Source organism: Dermacentor andersoni, chromosome 1, assembly GCF_023375885.2.
Source record: "Dermacentor andersoni chromosome 1, qqDerAnde1_hic_scaffold, whole genome shotgun sequence".
NCBI lineage: Eukaryota > Metazoa > Arthropoda > Arachnida > Ixodida > Ixodidae > Dermacentor > Dermacentor andersoni.
Genome location: NC_092814.1, coordinates 356,466,574 through 356,486,542, shown reverse-complemented (window position 1 = coordinate 356,486,542; position 19,969 = coordinate 356,466,574). Strand labels below are relative to the sequence as shown.

Below are 19,969 nucleotides of genomic sequence, written 5' to 3'. Positions count from 1 at the left end.
TCACAGAAGCACTCAATCTCGCTTGCAAGTGCATGAATCAGCTGGATGTTCTCGAGCTTGCCTTTCAGTTGTGTGAGCATTTCAGATACTGACTGTATTATTTTGCCGTTTTCTGCCTGTAGGTTGTGAAGAGAAACTTGATCCTTTACGACTCCTCCTACTACGTCACATGAGTTCTTCCAGTGTCCGGTTGTAGAGAACAGCCACTTAGTACCGACACATAATTTTTGCGTGAAAGGTCATACACTTGAAACTTCTTTTTGGAGTGACTTGCAGCAGCGCCTTCACTTGTGTAGGTGGCATGACATTGTCGTGCGATTTCAAGGCACTTGTGGATCTTGCTTAATGCGAACCAAGCATGGGCTGCGTCGTGCAACATGTTATTGCTTATAACAGCGTAAGTGTGTGTTGTTTTTCCGGTGGTTACAGCACAGGTGAAAACTGACACTTGTTTTTTGTACCAGTGGTAGGACTGAATCTTATTTGAAACAATCTCAGGTCAGTTTTCTGCGATCTCAATATTGCATTGTTTTGCTTCAGGAATACTCGTAGTTTGTGTCCGCCATATATAGTCCTGCGGAACCCACTTCGAGATCCACTTAGCTAGTTCCTTCACAAAGTTGGCTGCGATGTTTTCTTTAAGTCTCCATTTTTCCACACCGCATACGTGACCTCAGCCTCGTGCGGGGCCCCCAGTGTTCTTGTAATTATTCCATCGCTAATAGGACACTGTTCGCAGTCACCCAATAGCATTTCGCTGTTGGTGAGGAGCATGTGCAGTTCTTTCAAGTCCTAGATGGTACAGGCATTACCCATAAACATTTATTGTGCAGAAATACTGAGCTTGCCATTAGCACAATACACACAACGGCACACTTCTTGTACTGGTTTAACTATGTTTCATTACTTTCAGTTTTGAGTAGACGCTGGCCATGTATTAAAACAAAAACGTCTCTTTCTGCACGACTTAGTGACCATAATCGGTGCATGTTCGTGCACATGGAATTTGAATTGCCGAACGGTATTCTGTAAGGCATCTGAAATTTGGTTGTCCTTATATACATGTCTACGGTGCTGGTGGCACTGCCGCAAGTCTCTCTGAATAATCAAGCATGTCCGAATTATCAGTTGGTGGATGTATTTCGTCATGTGGCCGGGAAGCAACCGATTGCTTGCCTTGTTGCAGAAACAAGACTTCTTGTTTGATCATGCAGTCAGTGTGTGACAACTTAATGATGGACGAAAGAGTTGAAATAAGCCTTATCCTTGGCGAACGCTCTTCCTCAATGGATGAGTGGAGGGTCCTTAAAGCAGATGGCACGCTTAGTACTTTCTGGGACAGTTCGTATCAAAGCCTACCCTATGCAGGTTTCAGGTCTTGAGCTTGTGCTGATAAGAGTGGCCCTGCTCACTGCCTCCTTCCCCTCCCGATTTGTTTTTTCACCCAGGATGGCACATGGGAAATGGACCTAAACTTTGATATCAACCAGTACGTGGACATCATACTGTGCACTTTGCTCGACTTCAGTTCAAAGCGCTACATTATTCTCTCCTGCTTCCACCCAGACATCTGCACCATGTAAGTAGCCTCAGTTTTCTTCTACTTCTTCTTCTTCTCTCTTTTTTTTAACGGCCTAACTGTAGATTTTTTTTCTTCCCCTCCCCTCTTTCAGTGAGCCTTGTCCTTCACTACTGCCAGTTGCTAGTTTGCACCTGTCTTTGTCATCCACATTTTTTGCATGCGCCAATATTTTCGCCTGTGTATCTGGTCAGTAAAATTGCATTCTCTTGCAATTGCCATGATAGTTTTCCTTTTTCCAGGCTACATTCATGCCATAGTAAGCCTCTAATTCATGCAGAAGAAAAGCAAGGCTGTAAATTGGGTGAAATTATGTCTCGATGCATACAGGCAGTACACTGAACAGCTGGCACCGGCTGAGTTTGAAAATCTCTGCAGAAATACATTGAAGGGTACACGAGTCTTTCGTGTGTAGAGGAACATATAATGACCGTGCAAGAGTCCAGAAATATGTCCCCAGCTCATCTTTACTGCACACAGCTGCTGCGATTAGACCAAACTTCTCAAGCACATAAGTGGTGTCTAAACTGAGAAAAGTGGTATAGATTTGGAGCTGTAAACCTGAACCGTCGTGATAAAATAAGATTTTGTTGTGACACTTGAGAACTGTCAAGATGCAGATTGTGAACGGCATATTCAAATCCATCAAAAGAAAATTTACTACATCTGCTGGTGTTGTAGCAAAGTGTGAACAGGCATTTCTGCTGTGGTGATGTGTTCACAATGTTGCATAAGAGCGTAATTTTTTCGACTTAAACAACTAATAATCACTCTTGGGCCTTGTGCTTTGTCGGCGTATAATATTAAGGTGTAGTTTCTATGGCAATTCTCGCAACATTACCTTGGATGGTAGTGCAGCATTTGAGATTGTGAAGTTTCCTCGCCTATACGAGACAAACCAAGCACAAGTTCTGCAAGACACGATTTTTCAGCTATAAGAGGCTACTAGGCAGACTTACATGTGGTGCAAGTTGTATAATTCTTCATTATATAGAAAGTCAAAATATTTCGCTATGTCAATCTTTTACTTTTTACCTCTTGTTATTGATAACAAGAGGTAAACACTGTAATGGCTAATTGTCTTCGCAAATTGTTCACCCTCAGACGGTCGCTGAAATTATCCACACCAACTGTCCGCCTCCTGGCATATAATACAATAGTTCGTCCTACTTTAGAATATGCAATAATCATTTGGGACCCCTACACAAAAACAAATATTGAGAAATTAGAAAGAATTGAAAAGAAAGCTGTCCGATTCATCTACAGTTCTTACGGTCGAACATCTATAACAGATCTCCTTAAACGTAGTGGCTTCTCTTCGATTACAGAACAAAATCGTGTCTCCCGATTAAAATTCTTTTTTCAACTAATGAATGGCCACTACCATATTGATACCTCACACATCTTAACACCTTTAACTGGTTATGCTACTCGTCATAAACACTTCCTAGCAGTAACCCCGTTAACACCGCACAACTGCTTCAAATACTTTTATTTTACAAGAACAACAGTTGATTGGAATAAACTTCCTGATAAAGTGTTTACAGAAAATTCTTTATCCCGTTTTCAGGCGCACCTGCATTCATGAATCAACTGCACATACTTTATTTGCTCCTTTTTGTCCTTTTCCCATTTTGAATTCAAGCGTCGGCATGATTGCTTGAACTGTATGTTTTTATGAATGTACTTGTGTGTTCCCACCCTGCTAAGATCTTGTAAAAGATCGCAGTATCTATAAATAAATAAAAAAATAAAAAATAATGTTGCTCTTTATTTGAAATCGTTAGCTAAGTATTTGGATGAAACAATTAGTACATAGGGTCAAACATAGAGCTCAAGGCAAAGGCCATGTAGTGTCGCACCTTTCTTTTTTTTTTTTTTCAACTGCTGCATAGGGTCTTTTTGAAAAAGTAGTTAGCAACATGAGTGAAAAGACCTTGTCTTACTCATCCAACAGCTTGCATAGCTTCAAGTATGTCGATCCCGTAATGCACGGCAAACTTGTGATAAATGCTGGCTTACCCACTATGGTGGCTTAGCGGCTATAGCATTGCGCTGCTGAGCATGAGGTCGTGGGGTCCAATTCCGGCTGCCGCGGCTGCATTTCAATGGGGGTGGAGTGCAATAATACCCGTGTACCATGCATTGGGTGCACATGAAAGAACCCCAGGTGGTCAAAATAAGCTCCCCACTACAGTGTACCTCACAATTAGGTTGTGGTTTTGGCATTTAAAAGCGCAGAAATACTGACTTGCATACATATCACTCTCTGCAGGCAACAGCATGGTACAGTTCAATACTGGAAGGAATTGATGAGTTTCGTTAAATGCTGACATGATTTAGGCTTGGCTAGTATTATGTTGACTGTGTTTACATAACATGTCCTATACTTAAACGTATGAGTTTCTTGGGCCGCATGTTCGAGTCTTCTTCTTCAACGTCTTACCCTGCTAGGAGCAAGCTGTGACACTTGGCCCCATTTATCGCAGGATCCGGCTTAAACAGAACAAGTACCCACTTCTCTTCCTGACCCAGGGCCAGACAGACAAGTACCCACCCTACTTGGACACACGCACTTCTACGATCCAAATGGGCACCTACTTTGCCCTCTGCACCCACATTTTGGTCAGTAGCTCGCTTGTCCCCAAATAGATTTCTCCTTTCTCCCTTTCTCTCTTCCTTCCACGAAATCTGTAGCATAGATGTTGAGAACAATGTCATGAGTGAAGTATTGTTCTGATGAGAATTACATACTGGGTGTTTCAGGCAACTTGAACCAAGCTATAAAAGAAAGTGGTACATCTTCGGCAGTTGAGACCAATGACGTATTGTTTGTAGTCTTTCCAAGTTACTGAGAGTAGGTTTTGCTGTGCAGTTAGCTTATTAGACAAGTTCGTGTACGTAACTTTTTAAAATGTTTGTTTTATAGCATAAGTATGCTTGTAAAAGCTACAGAGCATGCTCAGTAACACTGAATGAAGTTGTTTCCATGTTATATATTGTGTGGCTCCCTTCACTAGGCTTTGAAGAAATATAAAGTATTGCACCACTGCGTGCTTGTGCTTGTTCAGTGCTCTCAATCATATTTGCGAACAATGAAGGCCGCATGTTACCTTGTGAAAAATAAGCAATAGGCCCCCACCATCCAGGCAGCCATGACAGCACTGTCCAGAATGATCATTGATGTGCCAGCACTGAAAGCGGATCAAAACAAGCCAAGCACGTACCCAAGGAGGGGCCCGGGCACTACCCCCCACCCCAAAATTAAGTGGCATACCTTTCCCCTCCCTGCCCACACCACCACTCCTCACACAGATTCCTAAAGCACCGCCAAATCAATCTTGAGAGTTGACAGCTATTCAGTGGTCAACATTTTGCTGCCTCTTTCACTCCTTTTGGATGGCGGTAGTTACTGGCATGGCATCTCCTGGGGTGTGAAGGCCAGTTTTCTCATCGATTCGGTGCCTGCACAATTAACTCGGGATGCGGTCAGTTGTCACCACCTATTGCTACGGTCACGCGCATCGCTGTTCCTTCGTTAGTTCAACCTTCTTTGTTTATAGACTGATCCAGCGACCAGGAAAGGGATTCAGTTCGTAGTAAGATGGTCTGTATGCTCTCGGAACGAGTTGCGGCCGGAGAAAATGCCAGCTGTGTTTCTTTTCCTCCTTTTGCCTCATTACTTCCTCGAGTGACGGCCCGCCGCGACGCTGGCAGATCCTCGGAACCATACCCCTGCAATATGGGTTAGAAAGGTGGAAAATAACATCATGCGAAAAAGCGTCCGTCATCAAACCCTGCAATAACCGTTAAACCCATGATGGAAGGTCACCTGTTACATCGTCTGGTTTTTCCCTAATTGTACAGCACGTTTCGCCTAAATTGGCCATTAGAAACAAGAGTTGCAAGGAGTTTAGCACTTACTCGATCTACTAAGGGAAAGAGCTGAGGCAACAGCCAAACAGGAAGGAAAAGTGAAAATTAACAAATTTAGCCATTGTTTGTGAAAATATTTACGGGTCAACATGTTTTTGTTTAAAAAAGAAGTAGAAAAAACGCCGTTGGAAGTTGAGAATGATTCCGTGTGTTTTGAATGACACTTCTACAGTTATCAGTTGAGCCGCCTGACGTAGCCACTTCTCTGCTGTGCTTATGTGGGCGTTTTTCTAACCTTTCGCGGTGGGCGCAGTACGTCTAAAACCACAGCGTCCAGCGCTCTACGCGGTTGTACGGGACCGGCGGCCTCGCATTGTTACGCAACCTCCCAATTAATAAGTCAGTTTTGGCACTTGGTAGAGCAGTAAATGAGGGATTCAAAAGAACTCTGACTGTTCCGCAAATATATATTTCTCTAGAATTCTTCCAGACCTAATAAAAAAAAACGCTACTAGAAATCATTATCAGGCTTTTGCTTGTTTACTTGTACTTGGCAGTGTTCTTCCTGCGCTTCTTTCCTGCGCGAGTCCATTTGATGTTGTTCCTTGTTTGTCAAGTAAAGGAGAGGTGTATCTCACAGGCGTACCTGTGAGATACACCTTATTTCATTTCTTTTTGCAGGTTGACTCGTTTTTATAGCGAACGATAGGCATTATTCACGTTTATACTAATAAAAGTACCCCCCCCCCCCTTATTTTAATAGAAAGGTTACCTTGGCTTGGGGGCCCTCCCCCCAACAAAATCCCGGGTACGTGCCTGAAACATGCACATTGGTTTCTTCTACAACAGGCGTGCAGCTTTTGTTCATTGGAAACACAGTCGAGAGTGCTGCATACCAAGCATTCAGTTACGTCATTTTCACCATTCTTTGTGGTCTATCTTCAGATCCTGGAAAAAAGAACCACATAAAAGATAACATCATAGGAAACAACTTAATTGCATGTTCCTGAACATGCTATGCAACCTTTACACTCATTTATGCCCTAAAATGAATATTCAAGAATTTGCACAAGTAAACTTCGCTTATTAGCTAATTTCACTCACTCTGAGTAACTCGGGACAAATACAAACATGTGTACAGTCCTCAAGTGTAGTGCTCAGGGATAATCGGCCCACATTGTGGCTGGCACTTATTGTGCCTCCGGTGAGTGCTGGATGATTGTTGTTTATGGTGGAGAAGGGTCCCTAGCCCTTTTCCCTTGATTGGCATGGCCACTGGTTCCAGCCTTGATGAATGCGGCGCTCCTGGCTTTCAGAATCATCAATATCATCGACTGTGTGAGCTCATACTTGTTTGAGTCTTGCCAAATTTGCAGCTTCGTCTGAAATGACACAGCCTTTGTCTGTGCCATCTTCTACAAACTGGGCTGTCTGCTGCGTTGGGGGCTGCTTGCATTGAACTATTCCGTGCTTGCTGAGAGAAAGATTGTAGAAAGGGCAGGCACCACTTCACCGTTTTGCGTGTCACTTCTCTCTCTCTTGACATGCATGGAGCATGATTGTGGGTAATGCACGACATGGACGCAAACCAGCTCATCACCCGCCGTGGTTGCTCAGTGGCTATGGTGTTAGGCTGCTGAGCACGAGGTCGCGGGATCGAATCCTGGCCACGGCGGCCGCATCTCGATGGGGGCGAAATGCGAAAACACCCGTGTACTTAGATTTAGGTGCACGTTAAAGAGCCTCAGGTGGTCGAAATTTCCGGAGTCCTCCACTACGGCGTGCCTCATAATCAGAAAGTGGTTTTAGCACGTAAAACCCCATAATTTAAACCAGCTCATCCCATCTTGTGGCACTTTGTGCTACCTAGCGATGCTCTTCGTGGCTTTTGCGATCTGCACATGGGTGGGACGCGCTGCCCGTTTATGGCAACAGATACAAACTCGCGTAGGCAAACTTTTTGCCCCGTCTCAGCATTGTTCGTTTGAGGGGAACTTAGCAAAAGCTCGGTCTGCATGGAAAATGTCATTCAGGAGACAAATTTTTTGTTGTTGTATCTGACATACGGTTATAACATAGTGTTACATATGGGGTGTTATATATGTAATTTTTTTCTCACGGCCTTAATGCATAAATTGATACTCTTAAGTCGATCGATATGTGGTTGTATGTGGTACAGTAAAGCCTCGTTAAACTGTACCCGCTTAAACAGCAATTTCGTTTTAAAATTAGTGAAGTCAAATCCCCGACTGAGTGGCCATTGAGCATAATATGTTTTCTATCCGCATAAATGGTACCAGGTTATTGCGTACGTATCGGTTAACACGTAGTGTTTCCACTTTTTGTTGCGCAAACACGGCGGTGCGTCGTCCCCATCAGGCTGCCTGACAGAACAAGCCTCGGAGATCAGAACGGCCTCCAAGCGCCCTATGCGTTTGCACATGAAGCCACATCAACATCATTTCGGCGCCGTGCCAGAGAGCATTGTGGCGTTGTGCAAAGGACTCACGTCATGCCGAAGCTCGGATAAAAAAGACGCTGTGTGCTCAGCATAGAAGAAAAATTAGAAATCATTCATGCTATCAAACGTGACACGAAGAAGTCAGCGCTGGCACACGACGGGGATCTACTGTTGACTACGGTGTGTGGCATTTGGAATGCGAAGTTGTTGCTCGGCAGCGCTGCTGCAACCGCGATGAGATGTCGGCTACGAGGTTCGACTTTTCGCCATCGTTGCCTCTGTTGTTGCCGAAGTGTCGATTAGCGACAGTAATGAGGACGACACGGAAAGCGACAGCACGGTCGATTCAGACCTGACAGTGGCAGAGGCTGCGCGTTACGTCGGTCTCGTGAATGCAATCGTCACGACGAGAACAGCACCCCGCAATGAAAAAGGCGCCCCGCGACTTCTGCAGCGCTACCGTCCGCATGCAAGGAGAACATGAAACGCCAACAAGCAATCTGCCATGCGAGTGTTTGCCGAGAAGAGGGGGCTGGCTGAAAAGCTGGCTCGCAGCTTCAGTAAGTTTGAGGCCGCGGTCATCACTGCTAGGCCTCTGCGGCATCAATCGAAAATGGCACTTTTGTTGCGCGAATTGTATAAATAATGCATGGTTTTTTCCCTTTCATCACACTTTCTCCATGTTCTGTTTTTGACAGGTCAGTGGGCGATCTCATGCTATTTCGGTTAAGCAGTACTGCAGTTTAGTACATACTTCTTCCGAGCTCCGGCCAACTACGGTTTATCGAGGTTTCACTATTGTTATAAGGTGGACTGCACTGTAGTTGTAGGATTTGCATAAATCTTTGACAGATGTTGAAAAAGCTTAGAAAAATAGATTTTGTTTGCAATGAAGGAAACGAATTCATCTCAAGATTAGTTTATTTATTAATTGCTGTTTCTCAAATATTTTCGTGCAGAAGTGCAAGTTCAACATTTTTTTTTGTACAGTGCCAGCAGCACAGTAAATTCGTATGCTGGCTTTTGCTTAGTGTTGTGCTTTAGTCTACAGTCGAACCCACTTATAACAATATTCAAGTGCCACAAAAATTGAATTGTTATAACTAATTGTTATAATTGGGGTTGCATGAAAAAAAAAGCAAAATAGGGTGATGGCAGAGCTGTTGTGAACTATAATGGTGGGTAGGCCAGTGCCCCTCCCCACCATCTTCCTCCATCCAGCTGCTGATTTTGTTGACTCATTTAGCTGTTTAATTCTGCCTGCTATGCACTCGGATCAGGTACAACAAGCCGTGCCTGTCGGCGTTCAAGAATGGCACAGGAAATATGTCACAGTGGCCATGTTTTTAACGTCACTATCGCTGGCGACTGTCGTCCGGGCGTCTCAAATCGAGAATCGAACGTCTGCGCACATGAGATTTTGCCAATTTTGTGCCTGTGCGTGTAAACGAGAAAGCAAATAGTATGCACTAACCGTATGGTGGGCAATGAGTGACTATGGCTTAAGCAGTGAGCTAATACATGGGGTTCTATGGGGGTTGGGTGGGGGAATCTTCGCGACTACTTTTAAATTGCAATTACACATTAAGCGGGTACTTAATAATGAGGTTTGACTGTACAACACAGTCTATGCTCCTCCTTGTTTTCCAGTCACTTTTGATAGTACATACACTAAAAAGCTAGGTGGCCAGAAATTGGTGACTGCAAAGTGTGGCAAAATCATACTGTGCAGGATAATTTAAACACTGGATTGGTTTATGGGTTTTTATGGCACAAGACCCAGTTTTGGCTGAGCGAGCCCTGTGTGAGCTTGCCGTGACGCTCCAGATTACAGAATCTTTGAAAGCTGCCAAGTCATGCCGAATCTAACAACGAAGCAGTGCGAACGGCGCATGCTCTTTACTGTCGGCACCGGCTATGTGCAGACTGGTAATGAAGTCACATGATGCATGGTCCTCTAGTCTGTCACACATATTGGCTTTCTGATAACCTACCTGCCTTAAAATTGGTATAGCCCTTAAGTGTCTTGCAGAAAAACTGGAGAGCAAAACTTTCTTTTCAATAAATAAGATTGCCACAAAACACAGGTTCACTTTTAAACTGAGAACCTCATTGACATTCAGTGCAACATAACATCACTAATTCATTAGCTTCAATGGAAAAAACTGAAGCACATGATTCTAATAAATAGGAAGTCTATTAATAAAATATTTTCTTGAGCTTATACTAGAACTGGGTTGTAAGCAATGCCAGCATACTTATTTGTTGTTGCCTTTAATAAGACTAGACTGCTCTGTATGTCTTGATTTCTGTGTACCCAAGTCACTGATAGCTTGCTGCATTCTTGTTACGCAATGCTAGGAGACTCCCGAGCTTGTGCATCACAGTGTTTTCTTGCCCAAAATTTCGAAGCAATAAATTTTGTGGAACATTTGCTAATATTCTATGTTTGATTTAGTCTCCAGCTTTTTTTTTTCTTGATTCGATTCGATATTCGATTTGAAATCAAGTATTCGGTGCTCGCCCTCCCGTAATCACTACCCTTTATGAATCGTTCTCCCAGCTCCCATTTTTCTCCCCCCAAAATTTGTTAGTGGTTGGCGAAACTGGTACCAGATTTTGAGATGAACATTTCGTGTGGCCTGCTGCGAAGTTTATGTGGACAGCCCAATTGTGTGATGCAGGGAATCAATGTGCACACGGAAGAGCTGCTCCGTGAGCCAAGTCTCATCACTTTTGTGAAGGAGCACAAGCTGATCCTTTTCTGCTGGGGTGATGACAACAACCACAGCGAGACCATCTCTAGTCTCAAGCGCAAAGGCGTCGACGGTGTGATCTATGACAAGTGAGTACACCTGCTCTCCTTTGAGTATGACCTGTAGTGTGGCAACACTCTTCTAAAGCAGTTGGCAGTGGTGCACGTGTGCTCTGAACCAAAGTGTGAGGAAGTGAAGGCATCACTGATATTAACGCTGCAGTAGAGCTGAAAGTGGTTTAAATCATTATTTTGTGGAGACCTGCCATAGTTACATTTCATTCGGTTTAGAATGAAATAAACAAAAAAGGTGGGAATATTTTGTTTTTACTAATGTTTCAGTGTACAGCAGTGAATGAATGAGATGCAGCAATGTTCTTGACCTCTGAGAAGTGACGTGGCACCATGGACTGTGCATGCTTCTGGAGGTAGTAAAAAGCATCAATTGCACGTGGATTCTCGTGGTTGTCACCTTGAAATAGCTGCACTGTGATTGAAGTGCTATACAGTCAAACCTCGATATATCAAACACGGATATATCAAATTATTGCGTATATCTAACAATTTCTATACCATCTAGAAAACAGTGCGGACGTAAAATGGATATATCGAACTCCGTCATCCCATACCATGTGCGCTCTGTAGACAGGAGGTGAGCTTTCCCGCAACACCCTCGAAAATAGCGGCGGCGCAATAGGCTTTCTCAACTGCTGCACACATAGCCGCACACATTGATCGCACCGAGGGTGCTATTTGAACGTAGCTAGTAAAACTAGTACAGCGCAACATAGAAAGCAAGAAACAAGCCGAGCCGGCCAGATGAAAGAGCTGAATGCTTTTAGAATGGAATACCAGCTCGCCCAATCCTCAACCCTAGTGTGTACACACGCGGCGGCTTTGCTAGTTCGACAACATCAACGACTCATTGCATTTGCCGCACCGACTCCTTCTCAATGCCTCGCTCTGCGCCTGCCGCGCCTCGTGAGAACTGATGGTTTGCATCTACAAAGACGCGCGACAGCGCGCGCTCACTGGGCTCACTGATAGACGCCTTGGCAGATGCCACTTAATACTTTGTTATTGACAGTGTTTGAAAATGCTTCGATTGACGGACGTGGAGATCGCAGCAGAAGTAGTGGCCAAACGAAGACGCTGCCGAGGTTAATCCCACAAGTGCTCATGTTGCCCCTCTCCCGACTTCAACTGAGGCTGTAGCTGCTTTGGCCCTTATATGCCGCTACTGCGGTGCAATAGAGGGCACCGTCCTATCGCTTGTGGATCGTTTAGACTATGTTGAGGACTCGGTGTTTAAGCACGCGGCTGCCAATAAGGAGCAGGCTGCACGGCTGCAGTACTTTCAGCCGAAGGAACAAATACTTTGTGTGAATGTGAAACTTCAAGTGAGTATTTACTGTGCCACGATTGGGGTGTGATAGGGGATCGTTGTTCGGAGCATGCGATTGGCCTAGACCGTGCAGACTTTGTGCGGCTGACGAAGGCGGCGCAGCCTACGCTAATTGCGTGTGGCGCAATCAACCGCGCGCTCCCGGCTGACGAAGTTGTCGTGGCTGAGGCCAATTGTGCGCGGCGGCGCAACTGAACACGCACTCCGAACAACGATCCCCGTTCACGCCCTTGGTTCATCGATTGATTTGCAGAGGTTATTAATGCATTTTTAATGTGATTTTATATATCAAATTCTGGCTATGTCGAACTATTTCGCGATCACCGTGTTGTTCGATATATTGAGGTTCGACTGTATTTCAAACTAAAGTAAGGCACAAAATGCACTCGAAAGCCATGCACTGAAATGATTGCTTTTTAGGTATTCATTGAGAACTGTACCTTAAAGGGCCCCTCACCAGGCCCCATAGCAAATTTTGGTTATACGCTGGAAGTTGTTACATGTGCTCTAGGGAGCATTCTGCTATGAAAATTTTTCAAGTCTGCTCATTGATAGCCGAGATAAAAATATTTCAGTGCCGCGGACCCATGATTTCAGGAGGCAAGCTCCACTGCATAGCGATACTGTTTGCCCCGTCTAGCCTCCGCAAGCGAAATTCTTCCCCTGCATTCTCTCATACCGGACCTCGAGGATCGCGTGACACATCACGGGCCCAGCCTTCACTTTCTTTTTCTCCTTGCTTTTTTTTTTTTTCGGCGATGCGCACTTTCATTGGTAGCGTTGTGCGCGAGCTGTTATCGTTTCGCGCAGCGCACGATTTAGCACACTGTGCAAAGTGCTACACGAATACTGAGGCAGAATAAGTGGATCGCAGAGCATGATCACACGCTGGAACACAATAGAAAATGGCATAATTTTGATACCTATGCACATGTCCGCACGACCGTGGGAACAAGCAGGTGAAGCGGAAGTACATCTCTTTTGCTTCGGTGCAAAGTAAAGCAAAAAGCACGCAGACATTCCGTTTGTGTGTTTTATTATTTCTCTAAACTTCAATTTGTCAATTCAAGCAACAGATCACACAAATAACAGATGGTGCCTTGAATAATTCTCAAAGTCACGTGTCGCCACAAGCGACGACGTCCCACTGCAGACTTGATTACTTAACCCTTTCGCTGTCACGGACGTACCGGTACGTCATCGCGCTTCCCCCCCACGGTGTCACTGACGTACCGGTACGTTCTCAATCGTGCGTTCAAAATTTCGCGCCTGAGCGCAAAGCAGGCGCTCCTGGATTTGCCACGCCATCTGTTGACTCTTTCTACAAGTTCGTATATTCGCCCCGACCTGTGTTAATCCATGTATTGAAGAGTACGGTGCGACTGCCACTCCCCACTTTCTCTTTGCTGAGTGGCGCGGTGGCTCCGCGTTCGCTGGATCATGCGTCGCGCGCGTGTGGTTATGGGTTCAAGGGTTGTTCTGTAATCTCCGCTGGTTTGAAGGTTTTTATTTTTCTTCTGTTGGTGTGCCTGCTACGGCGCGTCAAGTTCAGGCGCACGTGCCGTTGCCTCTCCAAAAAGGGTGACTCGATTGCTGCTTTCGCTCTCCCGCCGCACCCTCGCTTCCGACTTGCAGCAGTAAACTTAAAACCCTTCGAACTTTGTTTAGCCTTTTTCCATCTCCCTCTGTCTTCTTGATCACGCAACGTCCCATTTCTCTCCGTTGCGCGGGCGACTGAAAGCGCATCCTCCCTGCGCGCGGTTACTTTCGGATGGCTCGGCGCGTGGGACCTTCGTCTGCTCATGGGAGCGGTGGCTGAATTTCGATTCAGAATACGAGCCGAGCTCGGATTCGGACTCGGACAAAGTCGCATGAGAGGAAGAGGGTTCCGCATCGTCAGATTCGGATGTTGAACGGATTTTATAGTCAGGCTGATGATGATGATGATGTTTACTAACAACAGCTGCAGAACACTGAAATGTGCATATTGCATTGACTATGTTATTTGTATACCAATCATAATCAAAAATAAATTGCTATGTTCATTCCCTGTTATGCTCGTTCCCTGAAACCAAGCCGACACTGGGGGTGCGTCACGGCCAGAAACGTCCGACAGCGAAAGGGTTAAGCGCAGGGACGCGAATCCTCCGGCTTAGAGTGCGGCGGCCACGGGGAGAAGGAAAAACGGCGTTTGGTTTGAAATTTCAATCTTTCCGCGGCACATAGCGATGTAATACTTTGCAGACACGATCGTTATCACGCAGTGTATGCTCTGCGCTTGTCAGCTCAAAATGGCCAGACCTGGTGAGGGGCCCTTTAAAGAAACAAAATGGTTAGAATTAATCTTATACAATTAGTTCTTATCAGAGGATGCACTTTTTAACTTTAAAAGAGTGCTTAATTGTCTTGCACAAGTTAACTTTCTAGACATCATCTCATATCATCCCAACCATCAGATTGTGCCTCACAGGTGAGATACAGTCTGATGCATAAAAGTATGTCTGAGCTCTCGCACTTCTTGCGTAAGCAAGAATTGTACAGCTAGGGACTCGGACAATCCACAATAATTTAACATGTGTGCCTGTAACCAATGCATCTTAACAATTATTTTAGAATTGATGCAGAAGTATTTATAGATCTATCTTACGTGTAGGCCTCTATACAGCCTTTATTTTAAGTCATAGTCCTAAGCTCACAACTTTACTAAACCAAAACACATGTCCTGGTGCTTTTTGGCCTTAGATGCTCTTGCACCAATAAACTTCAGTCATCACCATAAATATGTATTCGGCTAAAGCTCTCGATTCTTGATTAAGCCTTGGAAGCCCCAGTGGCCCAGCTATCAAATGTTTTCTCTCAGGCACTCTCAATTCGTATGCCTTCTCACCTCTCCCAACCAGGCTGGACTTGTTCATAACACGTGGTCCGGAGAACGAGAGTATTTTCCACGTGGATGCTGGTTCGACGGTAAGTCTGCTCGAGGCGGCCAGCAACAGCTGCTCCAGGGAGACCCTGCCTGAGAACAGTGTGTCTTCAGCCACCCCTTCCTGCAGCGTGGGCGGCTCCTAGCTCTTTTCCTGCCTTCCTTGGTGCAATGCTGCAGGTTGGAGCTGACGAGAGGAAGAAGCGGCTGTGCATGCATGTCATGCCTCTGCCAAACTTCCCGTCTTCCTTACACTGTGTGACAGTTACGCTTAGTGGCCCCTCTCATAATTCCAGCTGTCATTTGCACTGGCAGAATCGCTTGCCTTCCTCTCGCTTTCTGAATGTCAGGCACCGCTTCGAAAACTGCTATGTGGCACCCAAGTCCTGGGTTCATTTACTTGTCTTAGCCTTCACCGTTGACCTGTACTGCTCGTAGATTGTGGTCTGTGCGAGCCAATGGTGACAGTGTGAGTCACTGAAATAGCTTCCCAAGAATGTGAGAGGACATTGGATATTGCCCAATTGGATGTAGCACTGTGGGTTGCCAGCACTGTTGTCTTATATATATTTCTGTTGAATGAAGCTGCTCTGGGCCAGCACTGTTGCCGTTTATGAGCTAATGACGTAGTCTGCCAGTGGTGAGGCAAGGAAATGATACGGAGTTGGCAACATGGCAGATCACTGTCATTGTTGGAAAGCAATACTGTCAGCAGGAGTGCTGCGCAGTCAACTGGGTAGTGAGCCATGAGAATAACAGGCCTCCTCAGTTAGGATGCTGACATTCTTGCACCTGGACATTACTGAATTGTCAAGGAAGTAGCTTCTCATGAACAGTGCAAAGCAGTCAAGGCAAAGCACAATAGGGCACCCTACATAACAGAAATAAACAAGCCCTTTGGTACAAAGGCCATTGTCATGGCTTCCCAAAAATAGTCGTTGCCGCATGTTTCGGAGAAGTGTATATGTAGAAACAGGACTTACAAAGAAATGTATGCAAGACCTCTATTATATAGATTTTCATGTAAAAGAATTATTTTGGCCTTTCTCATCTCCCCCTCCCCCTTTTTTTAATTGTGGTTATAGTGATGCCACATTGTGACACTTTGTTATCTAGCGATGTTGTGGTGGATGCTGCTCACAAATTTTTGCAGTGAAACCCCTTGTAGTGCCACATTGATCCATGCTTGGTTAAAACGACACCACTCAGTGCCTGTTTTGCCATAAACTATGAATAATTGCGGAGTTGATGTAGGGCTTTGTGAAATAATGCAGTTCTTCCTGGCTCTTGACCTGTCTTTACCTTTTGCTGATCGAGTTGTATATGCGGGTGTATGGACTCTTGAATTAAGTGTGCGTGTATATATGTGTGTGTGCACATTGTTTTTTGTGAAGAAGACCAAGACCTAAGGGGGTGAAGCCGAGGGGAAGATTTCTATGCCCCTAAATAGGAAAGGAGACTGCAGGCATTCACAAGGAATTGTTTGGCTGTCTTATCTCCTTCCTGTCTATAATTATGAATGGCGTGCACAGCATCATTAATGTGCATTTGTGCCATCTTGAAGTGCCTGCTTGTGTGGAGTGTTTATTAGGGCTCGGACTTATGTGCAAGTCAGCATACTTGCATCTGATGGAGGATTATTTGTCCTTCTTTTTTTGCTACAAACGTTTAGGTACAGAAGCAATATAGTTTCACCAGTGTTCTTGAGCTCCAATAGGGGGTTATGTGAAGTTCTGCAAGTTCATTTCTCCGCAGATTTGGTGTGACCCACACATGATGGTGGACGTTGCCTTTGGAGGGTAAATATAGCAGCAGAGCACAAGCTAGTGCTGCTATTCTTGCCACTATCTCTCGCTTACGACTTGCTCTTTGCAAGCGTAGCTTCAGTTCAATGTAGCCGCAAGTGGGAGGTCAGCCATCTTGTGTAGGACCACGTAATAGGGAGGAAGTCTACTTCCAGTATTTCGTGTATCCTCATTTCCCAATCACCTGATGGTACAGTTGCTGTTCTTTGTGCTATGCCTAAGCACCAAGCTGAAGCAACAGCTTTTGCTAGTTGTGGCAAAAAAAACTGACTAGAAGGAGGGTGTTAGTTTCTTATGCACATTGGTAGAGAGTGCAAAGTAAAAGCATGAGGACACATCAGCTGAAATGATCACTGGCCCTTAGTGCATATTTCTTCATTAATGCCATATTTGTATAGCAGATGGAGGAGAATGTTGCAATCCTCAGCTTGGTACCATAACTTGTTGTGGCGACAGTGACGATTGCCAGCCAGGGGAATTATTCCCGTCTACAAGGGCACCTGACTGCTAATGTTTGGCTTGAACTTGATGGTTCCCCGATTCTGCTTTTGGCCTTCGTGCTTTATTTGTTTGGCAAGGGTATTATTGGGTGTTTGGTACCACAGCAGGTGAATTTAAAATGCTACATTAGTAAGCTCAAGCTGATTTAGGTAATCTTATGGTATTTAGTAGTTCATTTATTGCTGTGAAATTACTGACGAAGCTGTTGCCACTTTATTATCATTGTTATGCCATAACCTGATATGAAATTTTTTTAAATTCTAATGCAGCACAAGGCACGGTTCTGCGATAACAGTTTAAACTTGAAGCAAAAGAATATGTCATGAAATGTCTTATTGGTAGCGAGTCTTGTTTATTGTAGTACAATAAATCTGCTTCAAGCTGCAAAGAATTCGCAGTTTTAAATACAATGGAATTTGTATGCCCGCAGGCAAATAACTGTTGAAAAATTTAGCATAAGGAGGTGCTTGTAAAAGGAAAAGATGAATTCATAATGTCGTCAGCTAAATATCATTTTAATTCCCACATGTGGCATTACAAGACGCGCGAGCTCCAAGGCCATGGAAGGCATTGTGTAGAAGCTGAGGTTTGTCAATAGGGATCTGTTGTTTCCTCTATACCCTTGCAGTCTGTAGTGTGCCGCAAGCACAATGCTCCCGCCAAGGGCTGGACTACGTGTTGAATCACCTTTTGTGCATGTATATGTGTTTCCATGGGTCAGTGTAAATGAGGATGACAGCTTTTCTTCTCTAGTGTAGTGTGCATTTCTTATTGGTCGAGTGTCTATATGCATAGTTTTAAGGTTGAAAGGCGCAGAATTGGAGGGGAGGTGTGTGGGGGGTAATATGCTGAAACGTAGTTAGCATTCCACTTTGGCCTGAACTGTCGTGCCAGCTTGGCCACTCGAAAACACTGGTTCAAGATCGTCCATTTGCACGTGCCTTGCGCACCATCAGCTTGCCTTTGCCCCGCAGGTAGAGTAAAGGTAACTGCAGCTTTTTATGCACTGCCTCTGTACAGAGCTCAGCACTAAAGCTCACATGGGAAAGTGCTGTTGCCATTTCTAGCTATACAGCTTGTGTGTATTGTATGCTTGACTTCCTTTCTTGCATGTTAGTGGAAAATGGAACATTTGTATATGCCAATACTTTTCTGTTTCTACTGTTATATATACAATAAGCTCCTGCGTGCTACTGTCATCTTTTAACTAATTTAAAAATACCTAGTTATTTAGCATTCACTCGTTGAATGTTGCTGTAAAAAAAAAGTGCCCTGGAATTTTTTAAGGGTGGCTTGAGCAATTCTTCATTTATTGGTGTTATTTATTGACATGCTTGTTGTGATCAACATCCAGCATTCTTAGCTGGACGTATACAGTGAAGGCAGTTTTGCCATTGTACTTAACGCTAACACGGTTTCCTCTGCAGAGGGTGTTTATTCTTTTGGAGATGCTTTTTGATCATCTTGTGTCCGTGTTCAGAAGCACTGCTGCTTTGGACACGTCAGAGCAAAAGGTGGAATAAACTGCCTTTTGGAGACAGCGAGTACCTTTTACTGGTCTTTCTTGAGACTGATTTCAAAGACTGTTGATTCGCAACTCCTTGACTCTCCACTTGTGTGCCGAGTGCCTATGTTGTGTTGGCTGGGTGCACAGTCTTGGTTGGAAAGCCTTCCGCAAAGATCGTTGCTCACTGCTGTTGCACACACAGTGGGTGGGGGCACAAACAGTGCAGTCGGGCCATAGGCTGATTCAGAACAATGCTGTGTGTGTGGGAAAGTACAACAGTTAAGGTGTTGACTGCAAGACACTTCAGTGCATAGCTTTGATTACGAAACCCTGTGTAGAAGGAAGTGTTTCTTCACTGCAATATTTACTTTGCATTGTGCTGCTCTTCCTTCAGGATATTCAAGTTGCCCAGATATGTCTTACCAAGACTCTTCACGTTGCCTTGCTTGTGCAGGATTTTCAAGCCCTCTGGACCATTATGTGTTGTTAAAAGCCAGAGTTTCAGTACGAAACAGGCGGTTGATCTTTGCTTGGCTGCCAGATAGGTTACGTAGCAGGTTGCGCTTCGCTTTTTCTTAGCATACTGTCATGCCATAAATTGCACAATTGTACAGTGCAGTAGTCAACCACTGATACCAAAGCTAAATGTCTGCACCTAGTTATGCATCTTGCCATGGCCATTGTTATATTTTGGAGAAGGTGTTGCAATCCTCAAGATTGACATTGATCTCATAGGCAGTGGAACTTGTTATATACTAGTAGACTTGTAATCAGTATGACTGTATTGGTTATCGTTGCAATTACATTTTGGTAGCAGTTGTCGCCTCTTAGAAGCAGTGTTCTGCAGATATTGCGCTATCTTGACAGTGAAAATGTAATCGTAGCTTGGAAATTGGGAAGCTGCCAAGTAAAACCTCGTTAATTCAGAAAATCTGATCATTCCTACTCCTCCTGGTCCCGCCAGCGGTGTGCATTATTTACTGGCATTGAACTCTCGTTAACTCTGACGTATTTAGTCGCACATCGGTTAATTCGGACAACCCTCGAAGTGTGGCGAGCGCCGCAAACGTACGACGCAAATGGCCAAAAGCGGCGCCAGCGTCCAACCGGAACGAAGCGGCGGAGTCCGCATCGCCATACACTCTAAAACAAAATTA

General features: G+C 44.7%; 1 protein-coding gene across 3 annotated transcripts in view; it reads left to right on the top strand.

The window, feature by feature from the left end:
* LOC126516715 (glycerophosphocholine phosphodiesterase GPCPD1-like) overlaps positions 1–18,849 on the top strand; it is a 176,992-nt gene extending 158,143 nt beyond the window's left edge. For all 3 annotated transcript variants that reach the window (XM_055064076.2, XM_055064078.2, XM_055064077.2), the window contains 4 exons: positions 1,449–1,579; positions 4,069–4,204; positions 10,601–10,761; positions 14,977–18,849. In XM_055064076.2, the coding sequence (XP_054920051.1) occupies positions 1,449–1,579; positions 4,069–4,204; positions 10,601–10,761; positions 14,977–15,145 (597 nt within the window). In that variant the 3' untranslated portion in view covers positions 15,146–18,849. The remainder of the gene's footprint in view (positions 1–1,448; positions 1,580–4,068; positions 4,205–10,600; positions 10,762–14,976) is intronic.
* The last annotated feature ends 1,120 nt before the right edge of the window (positions 18,850–19,969 follow it).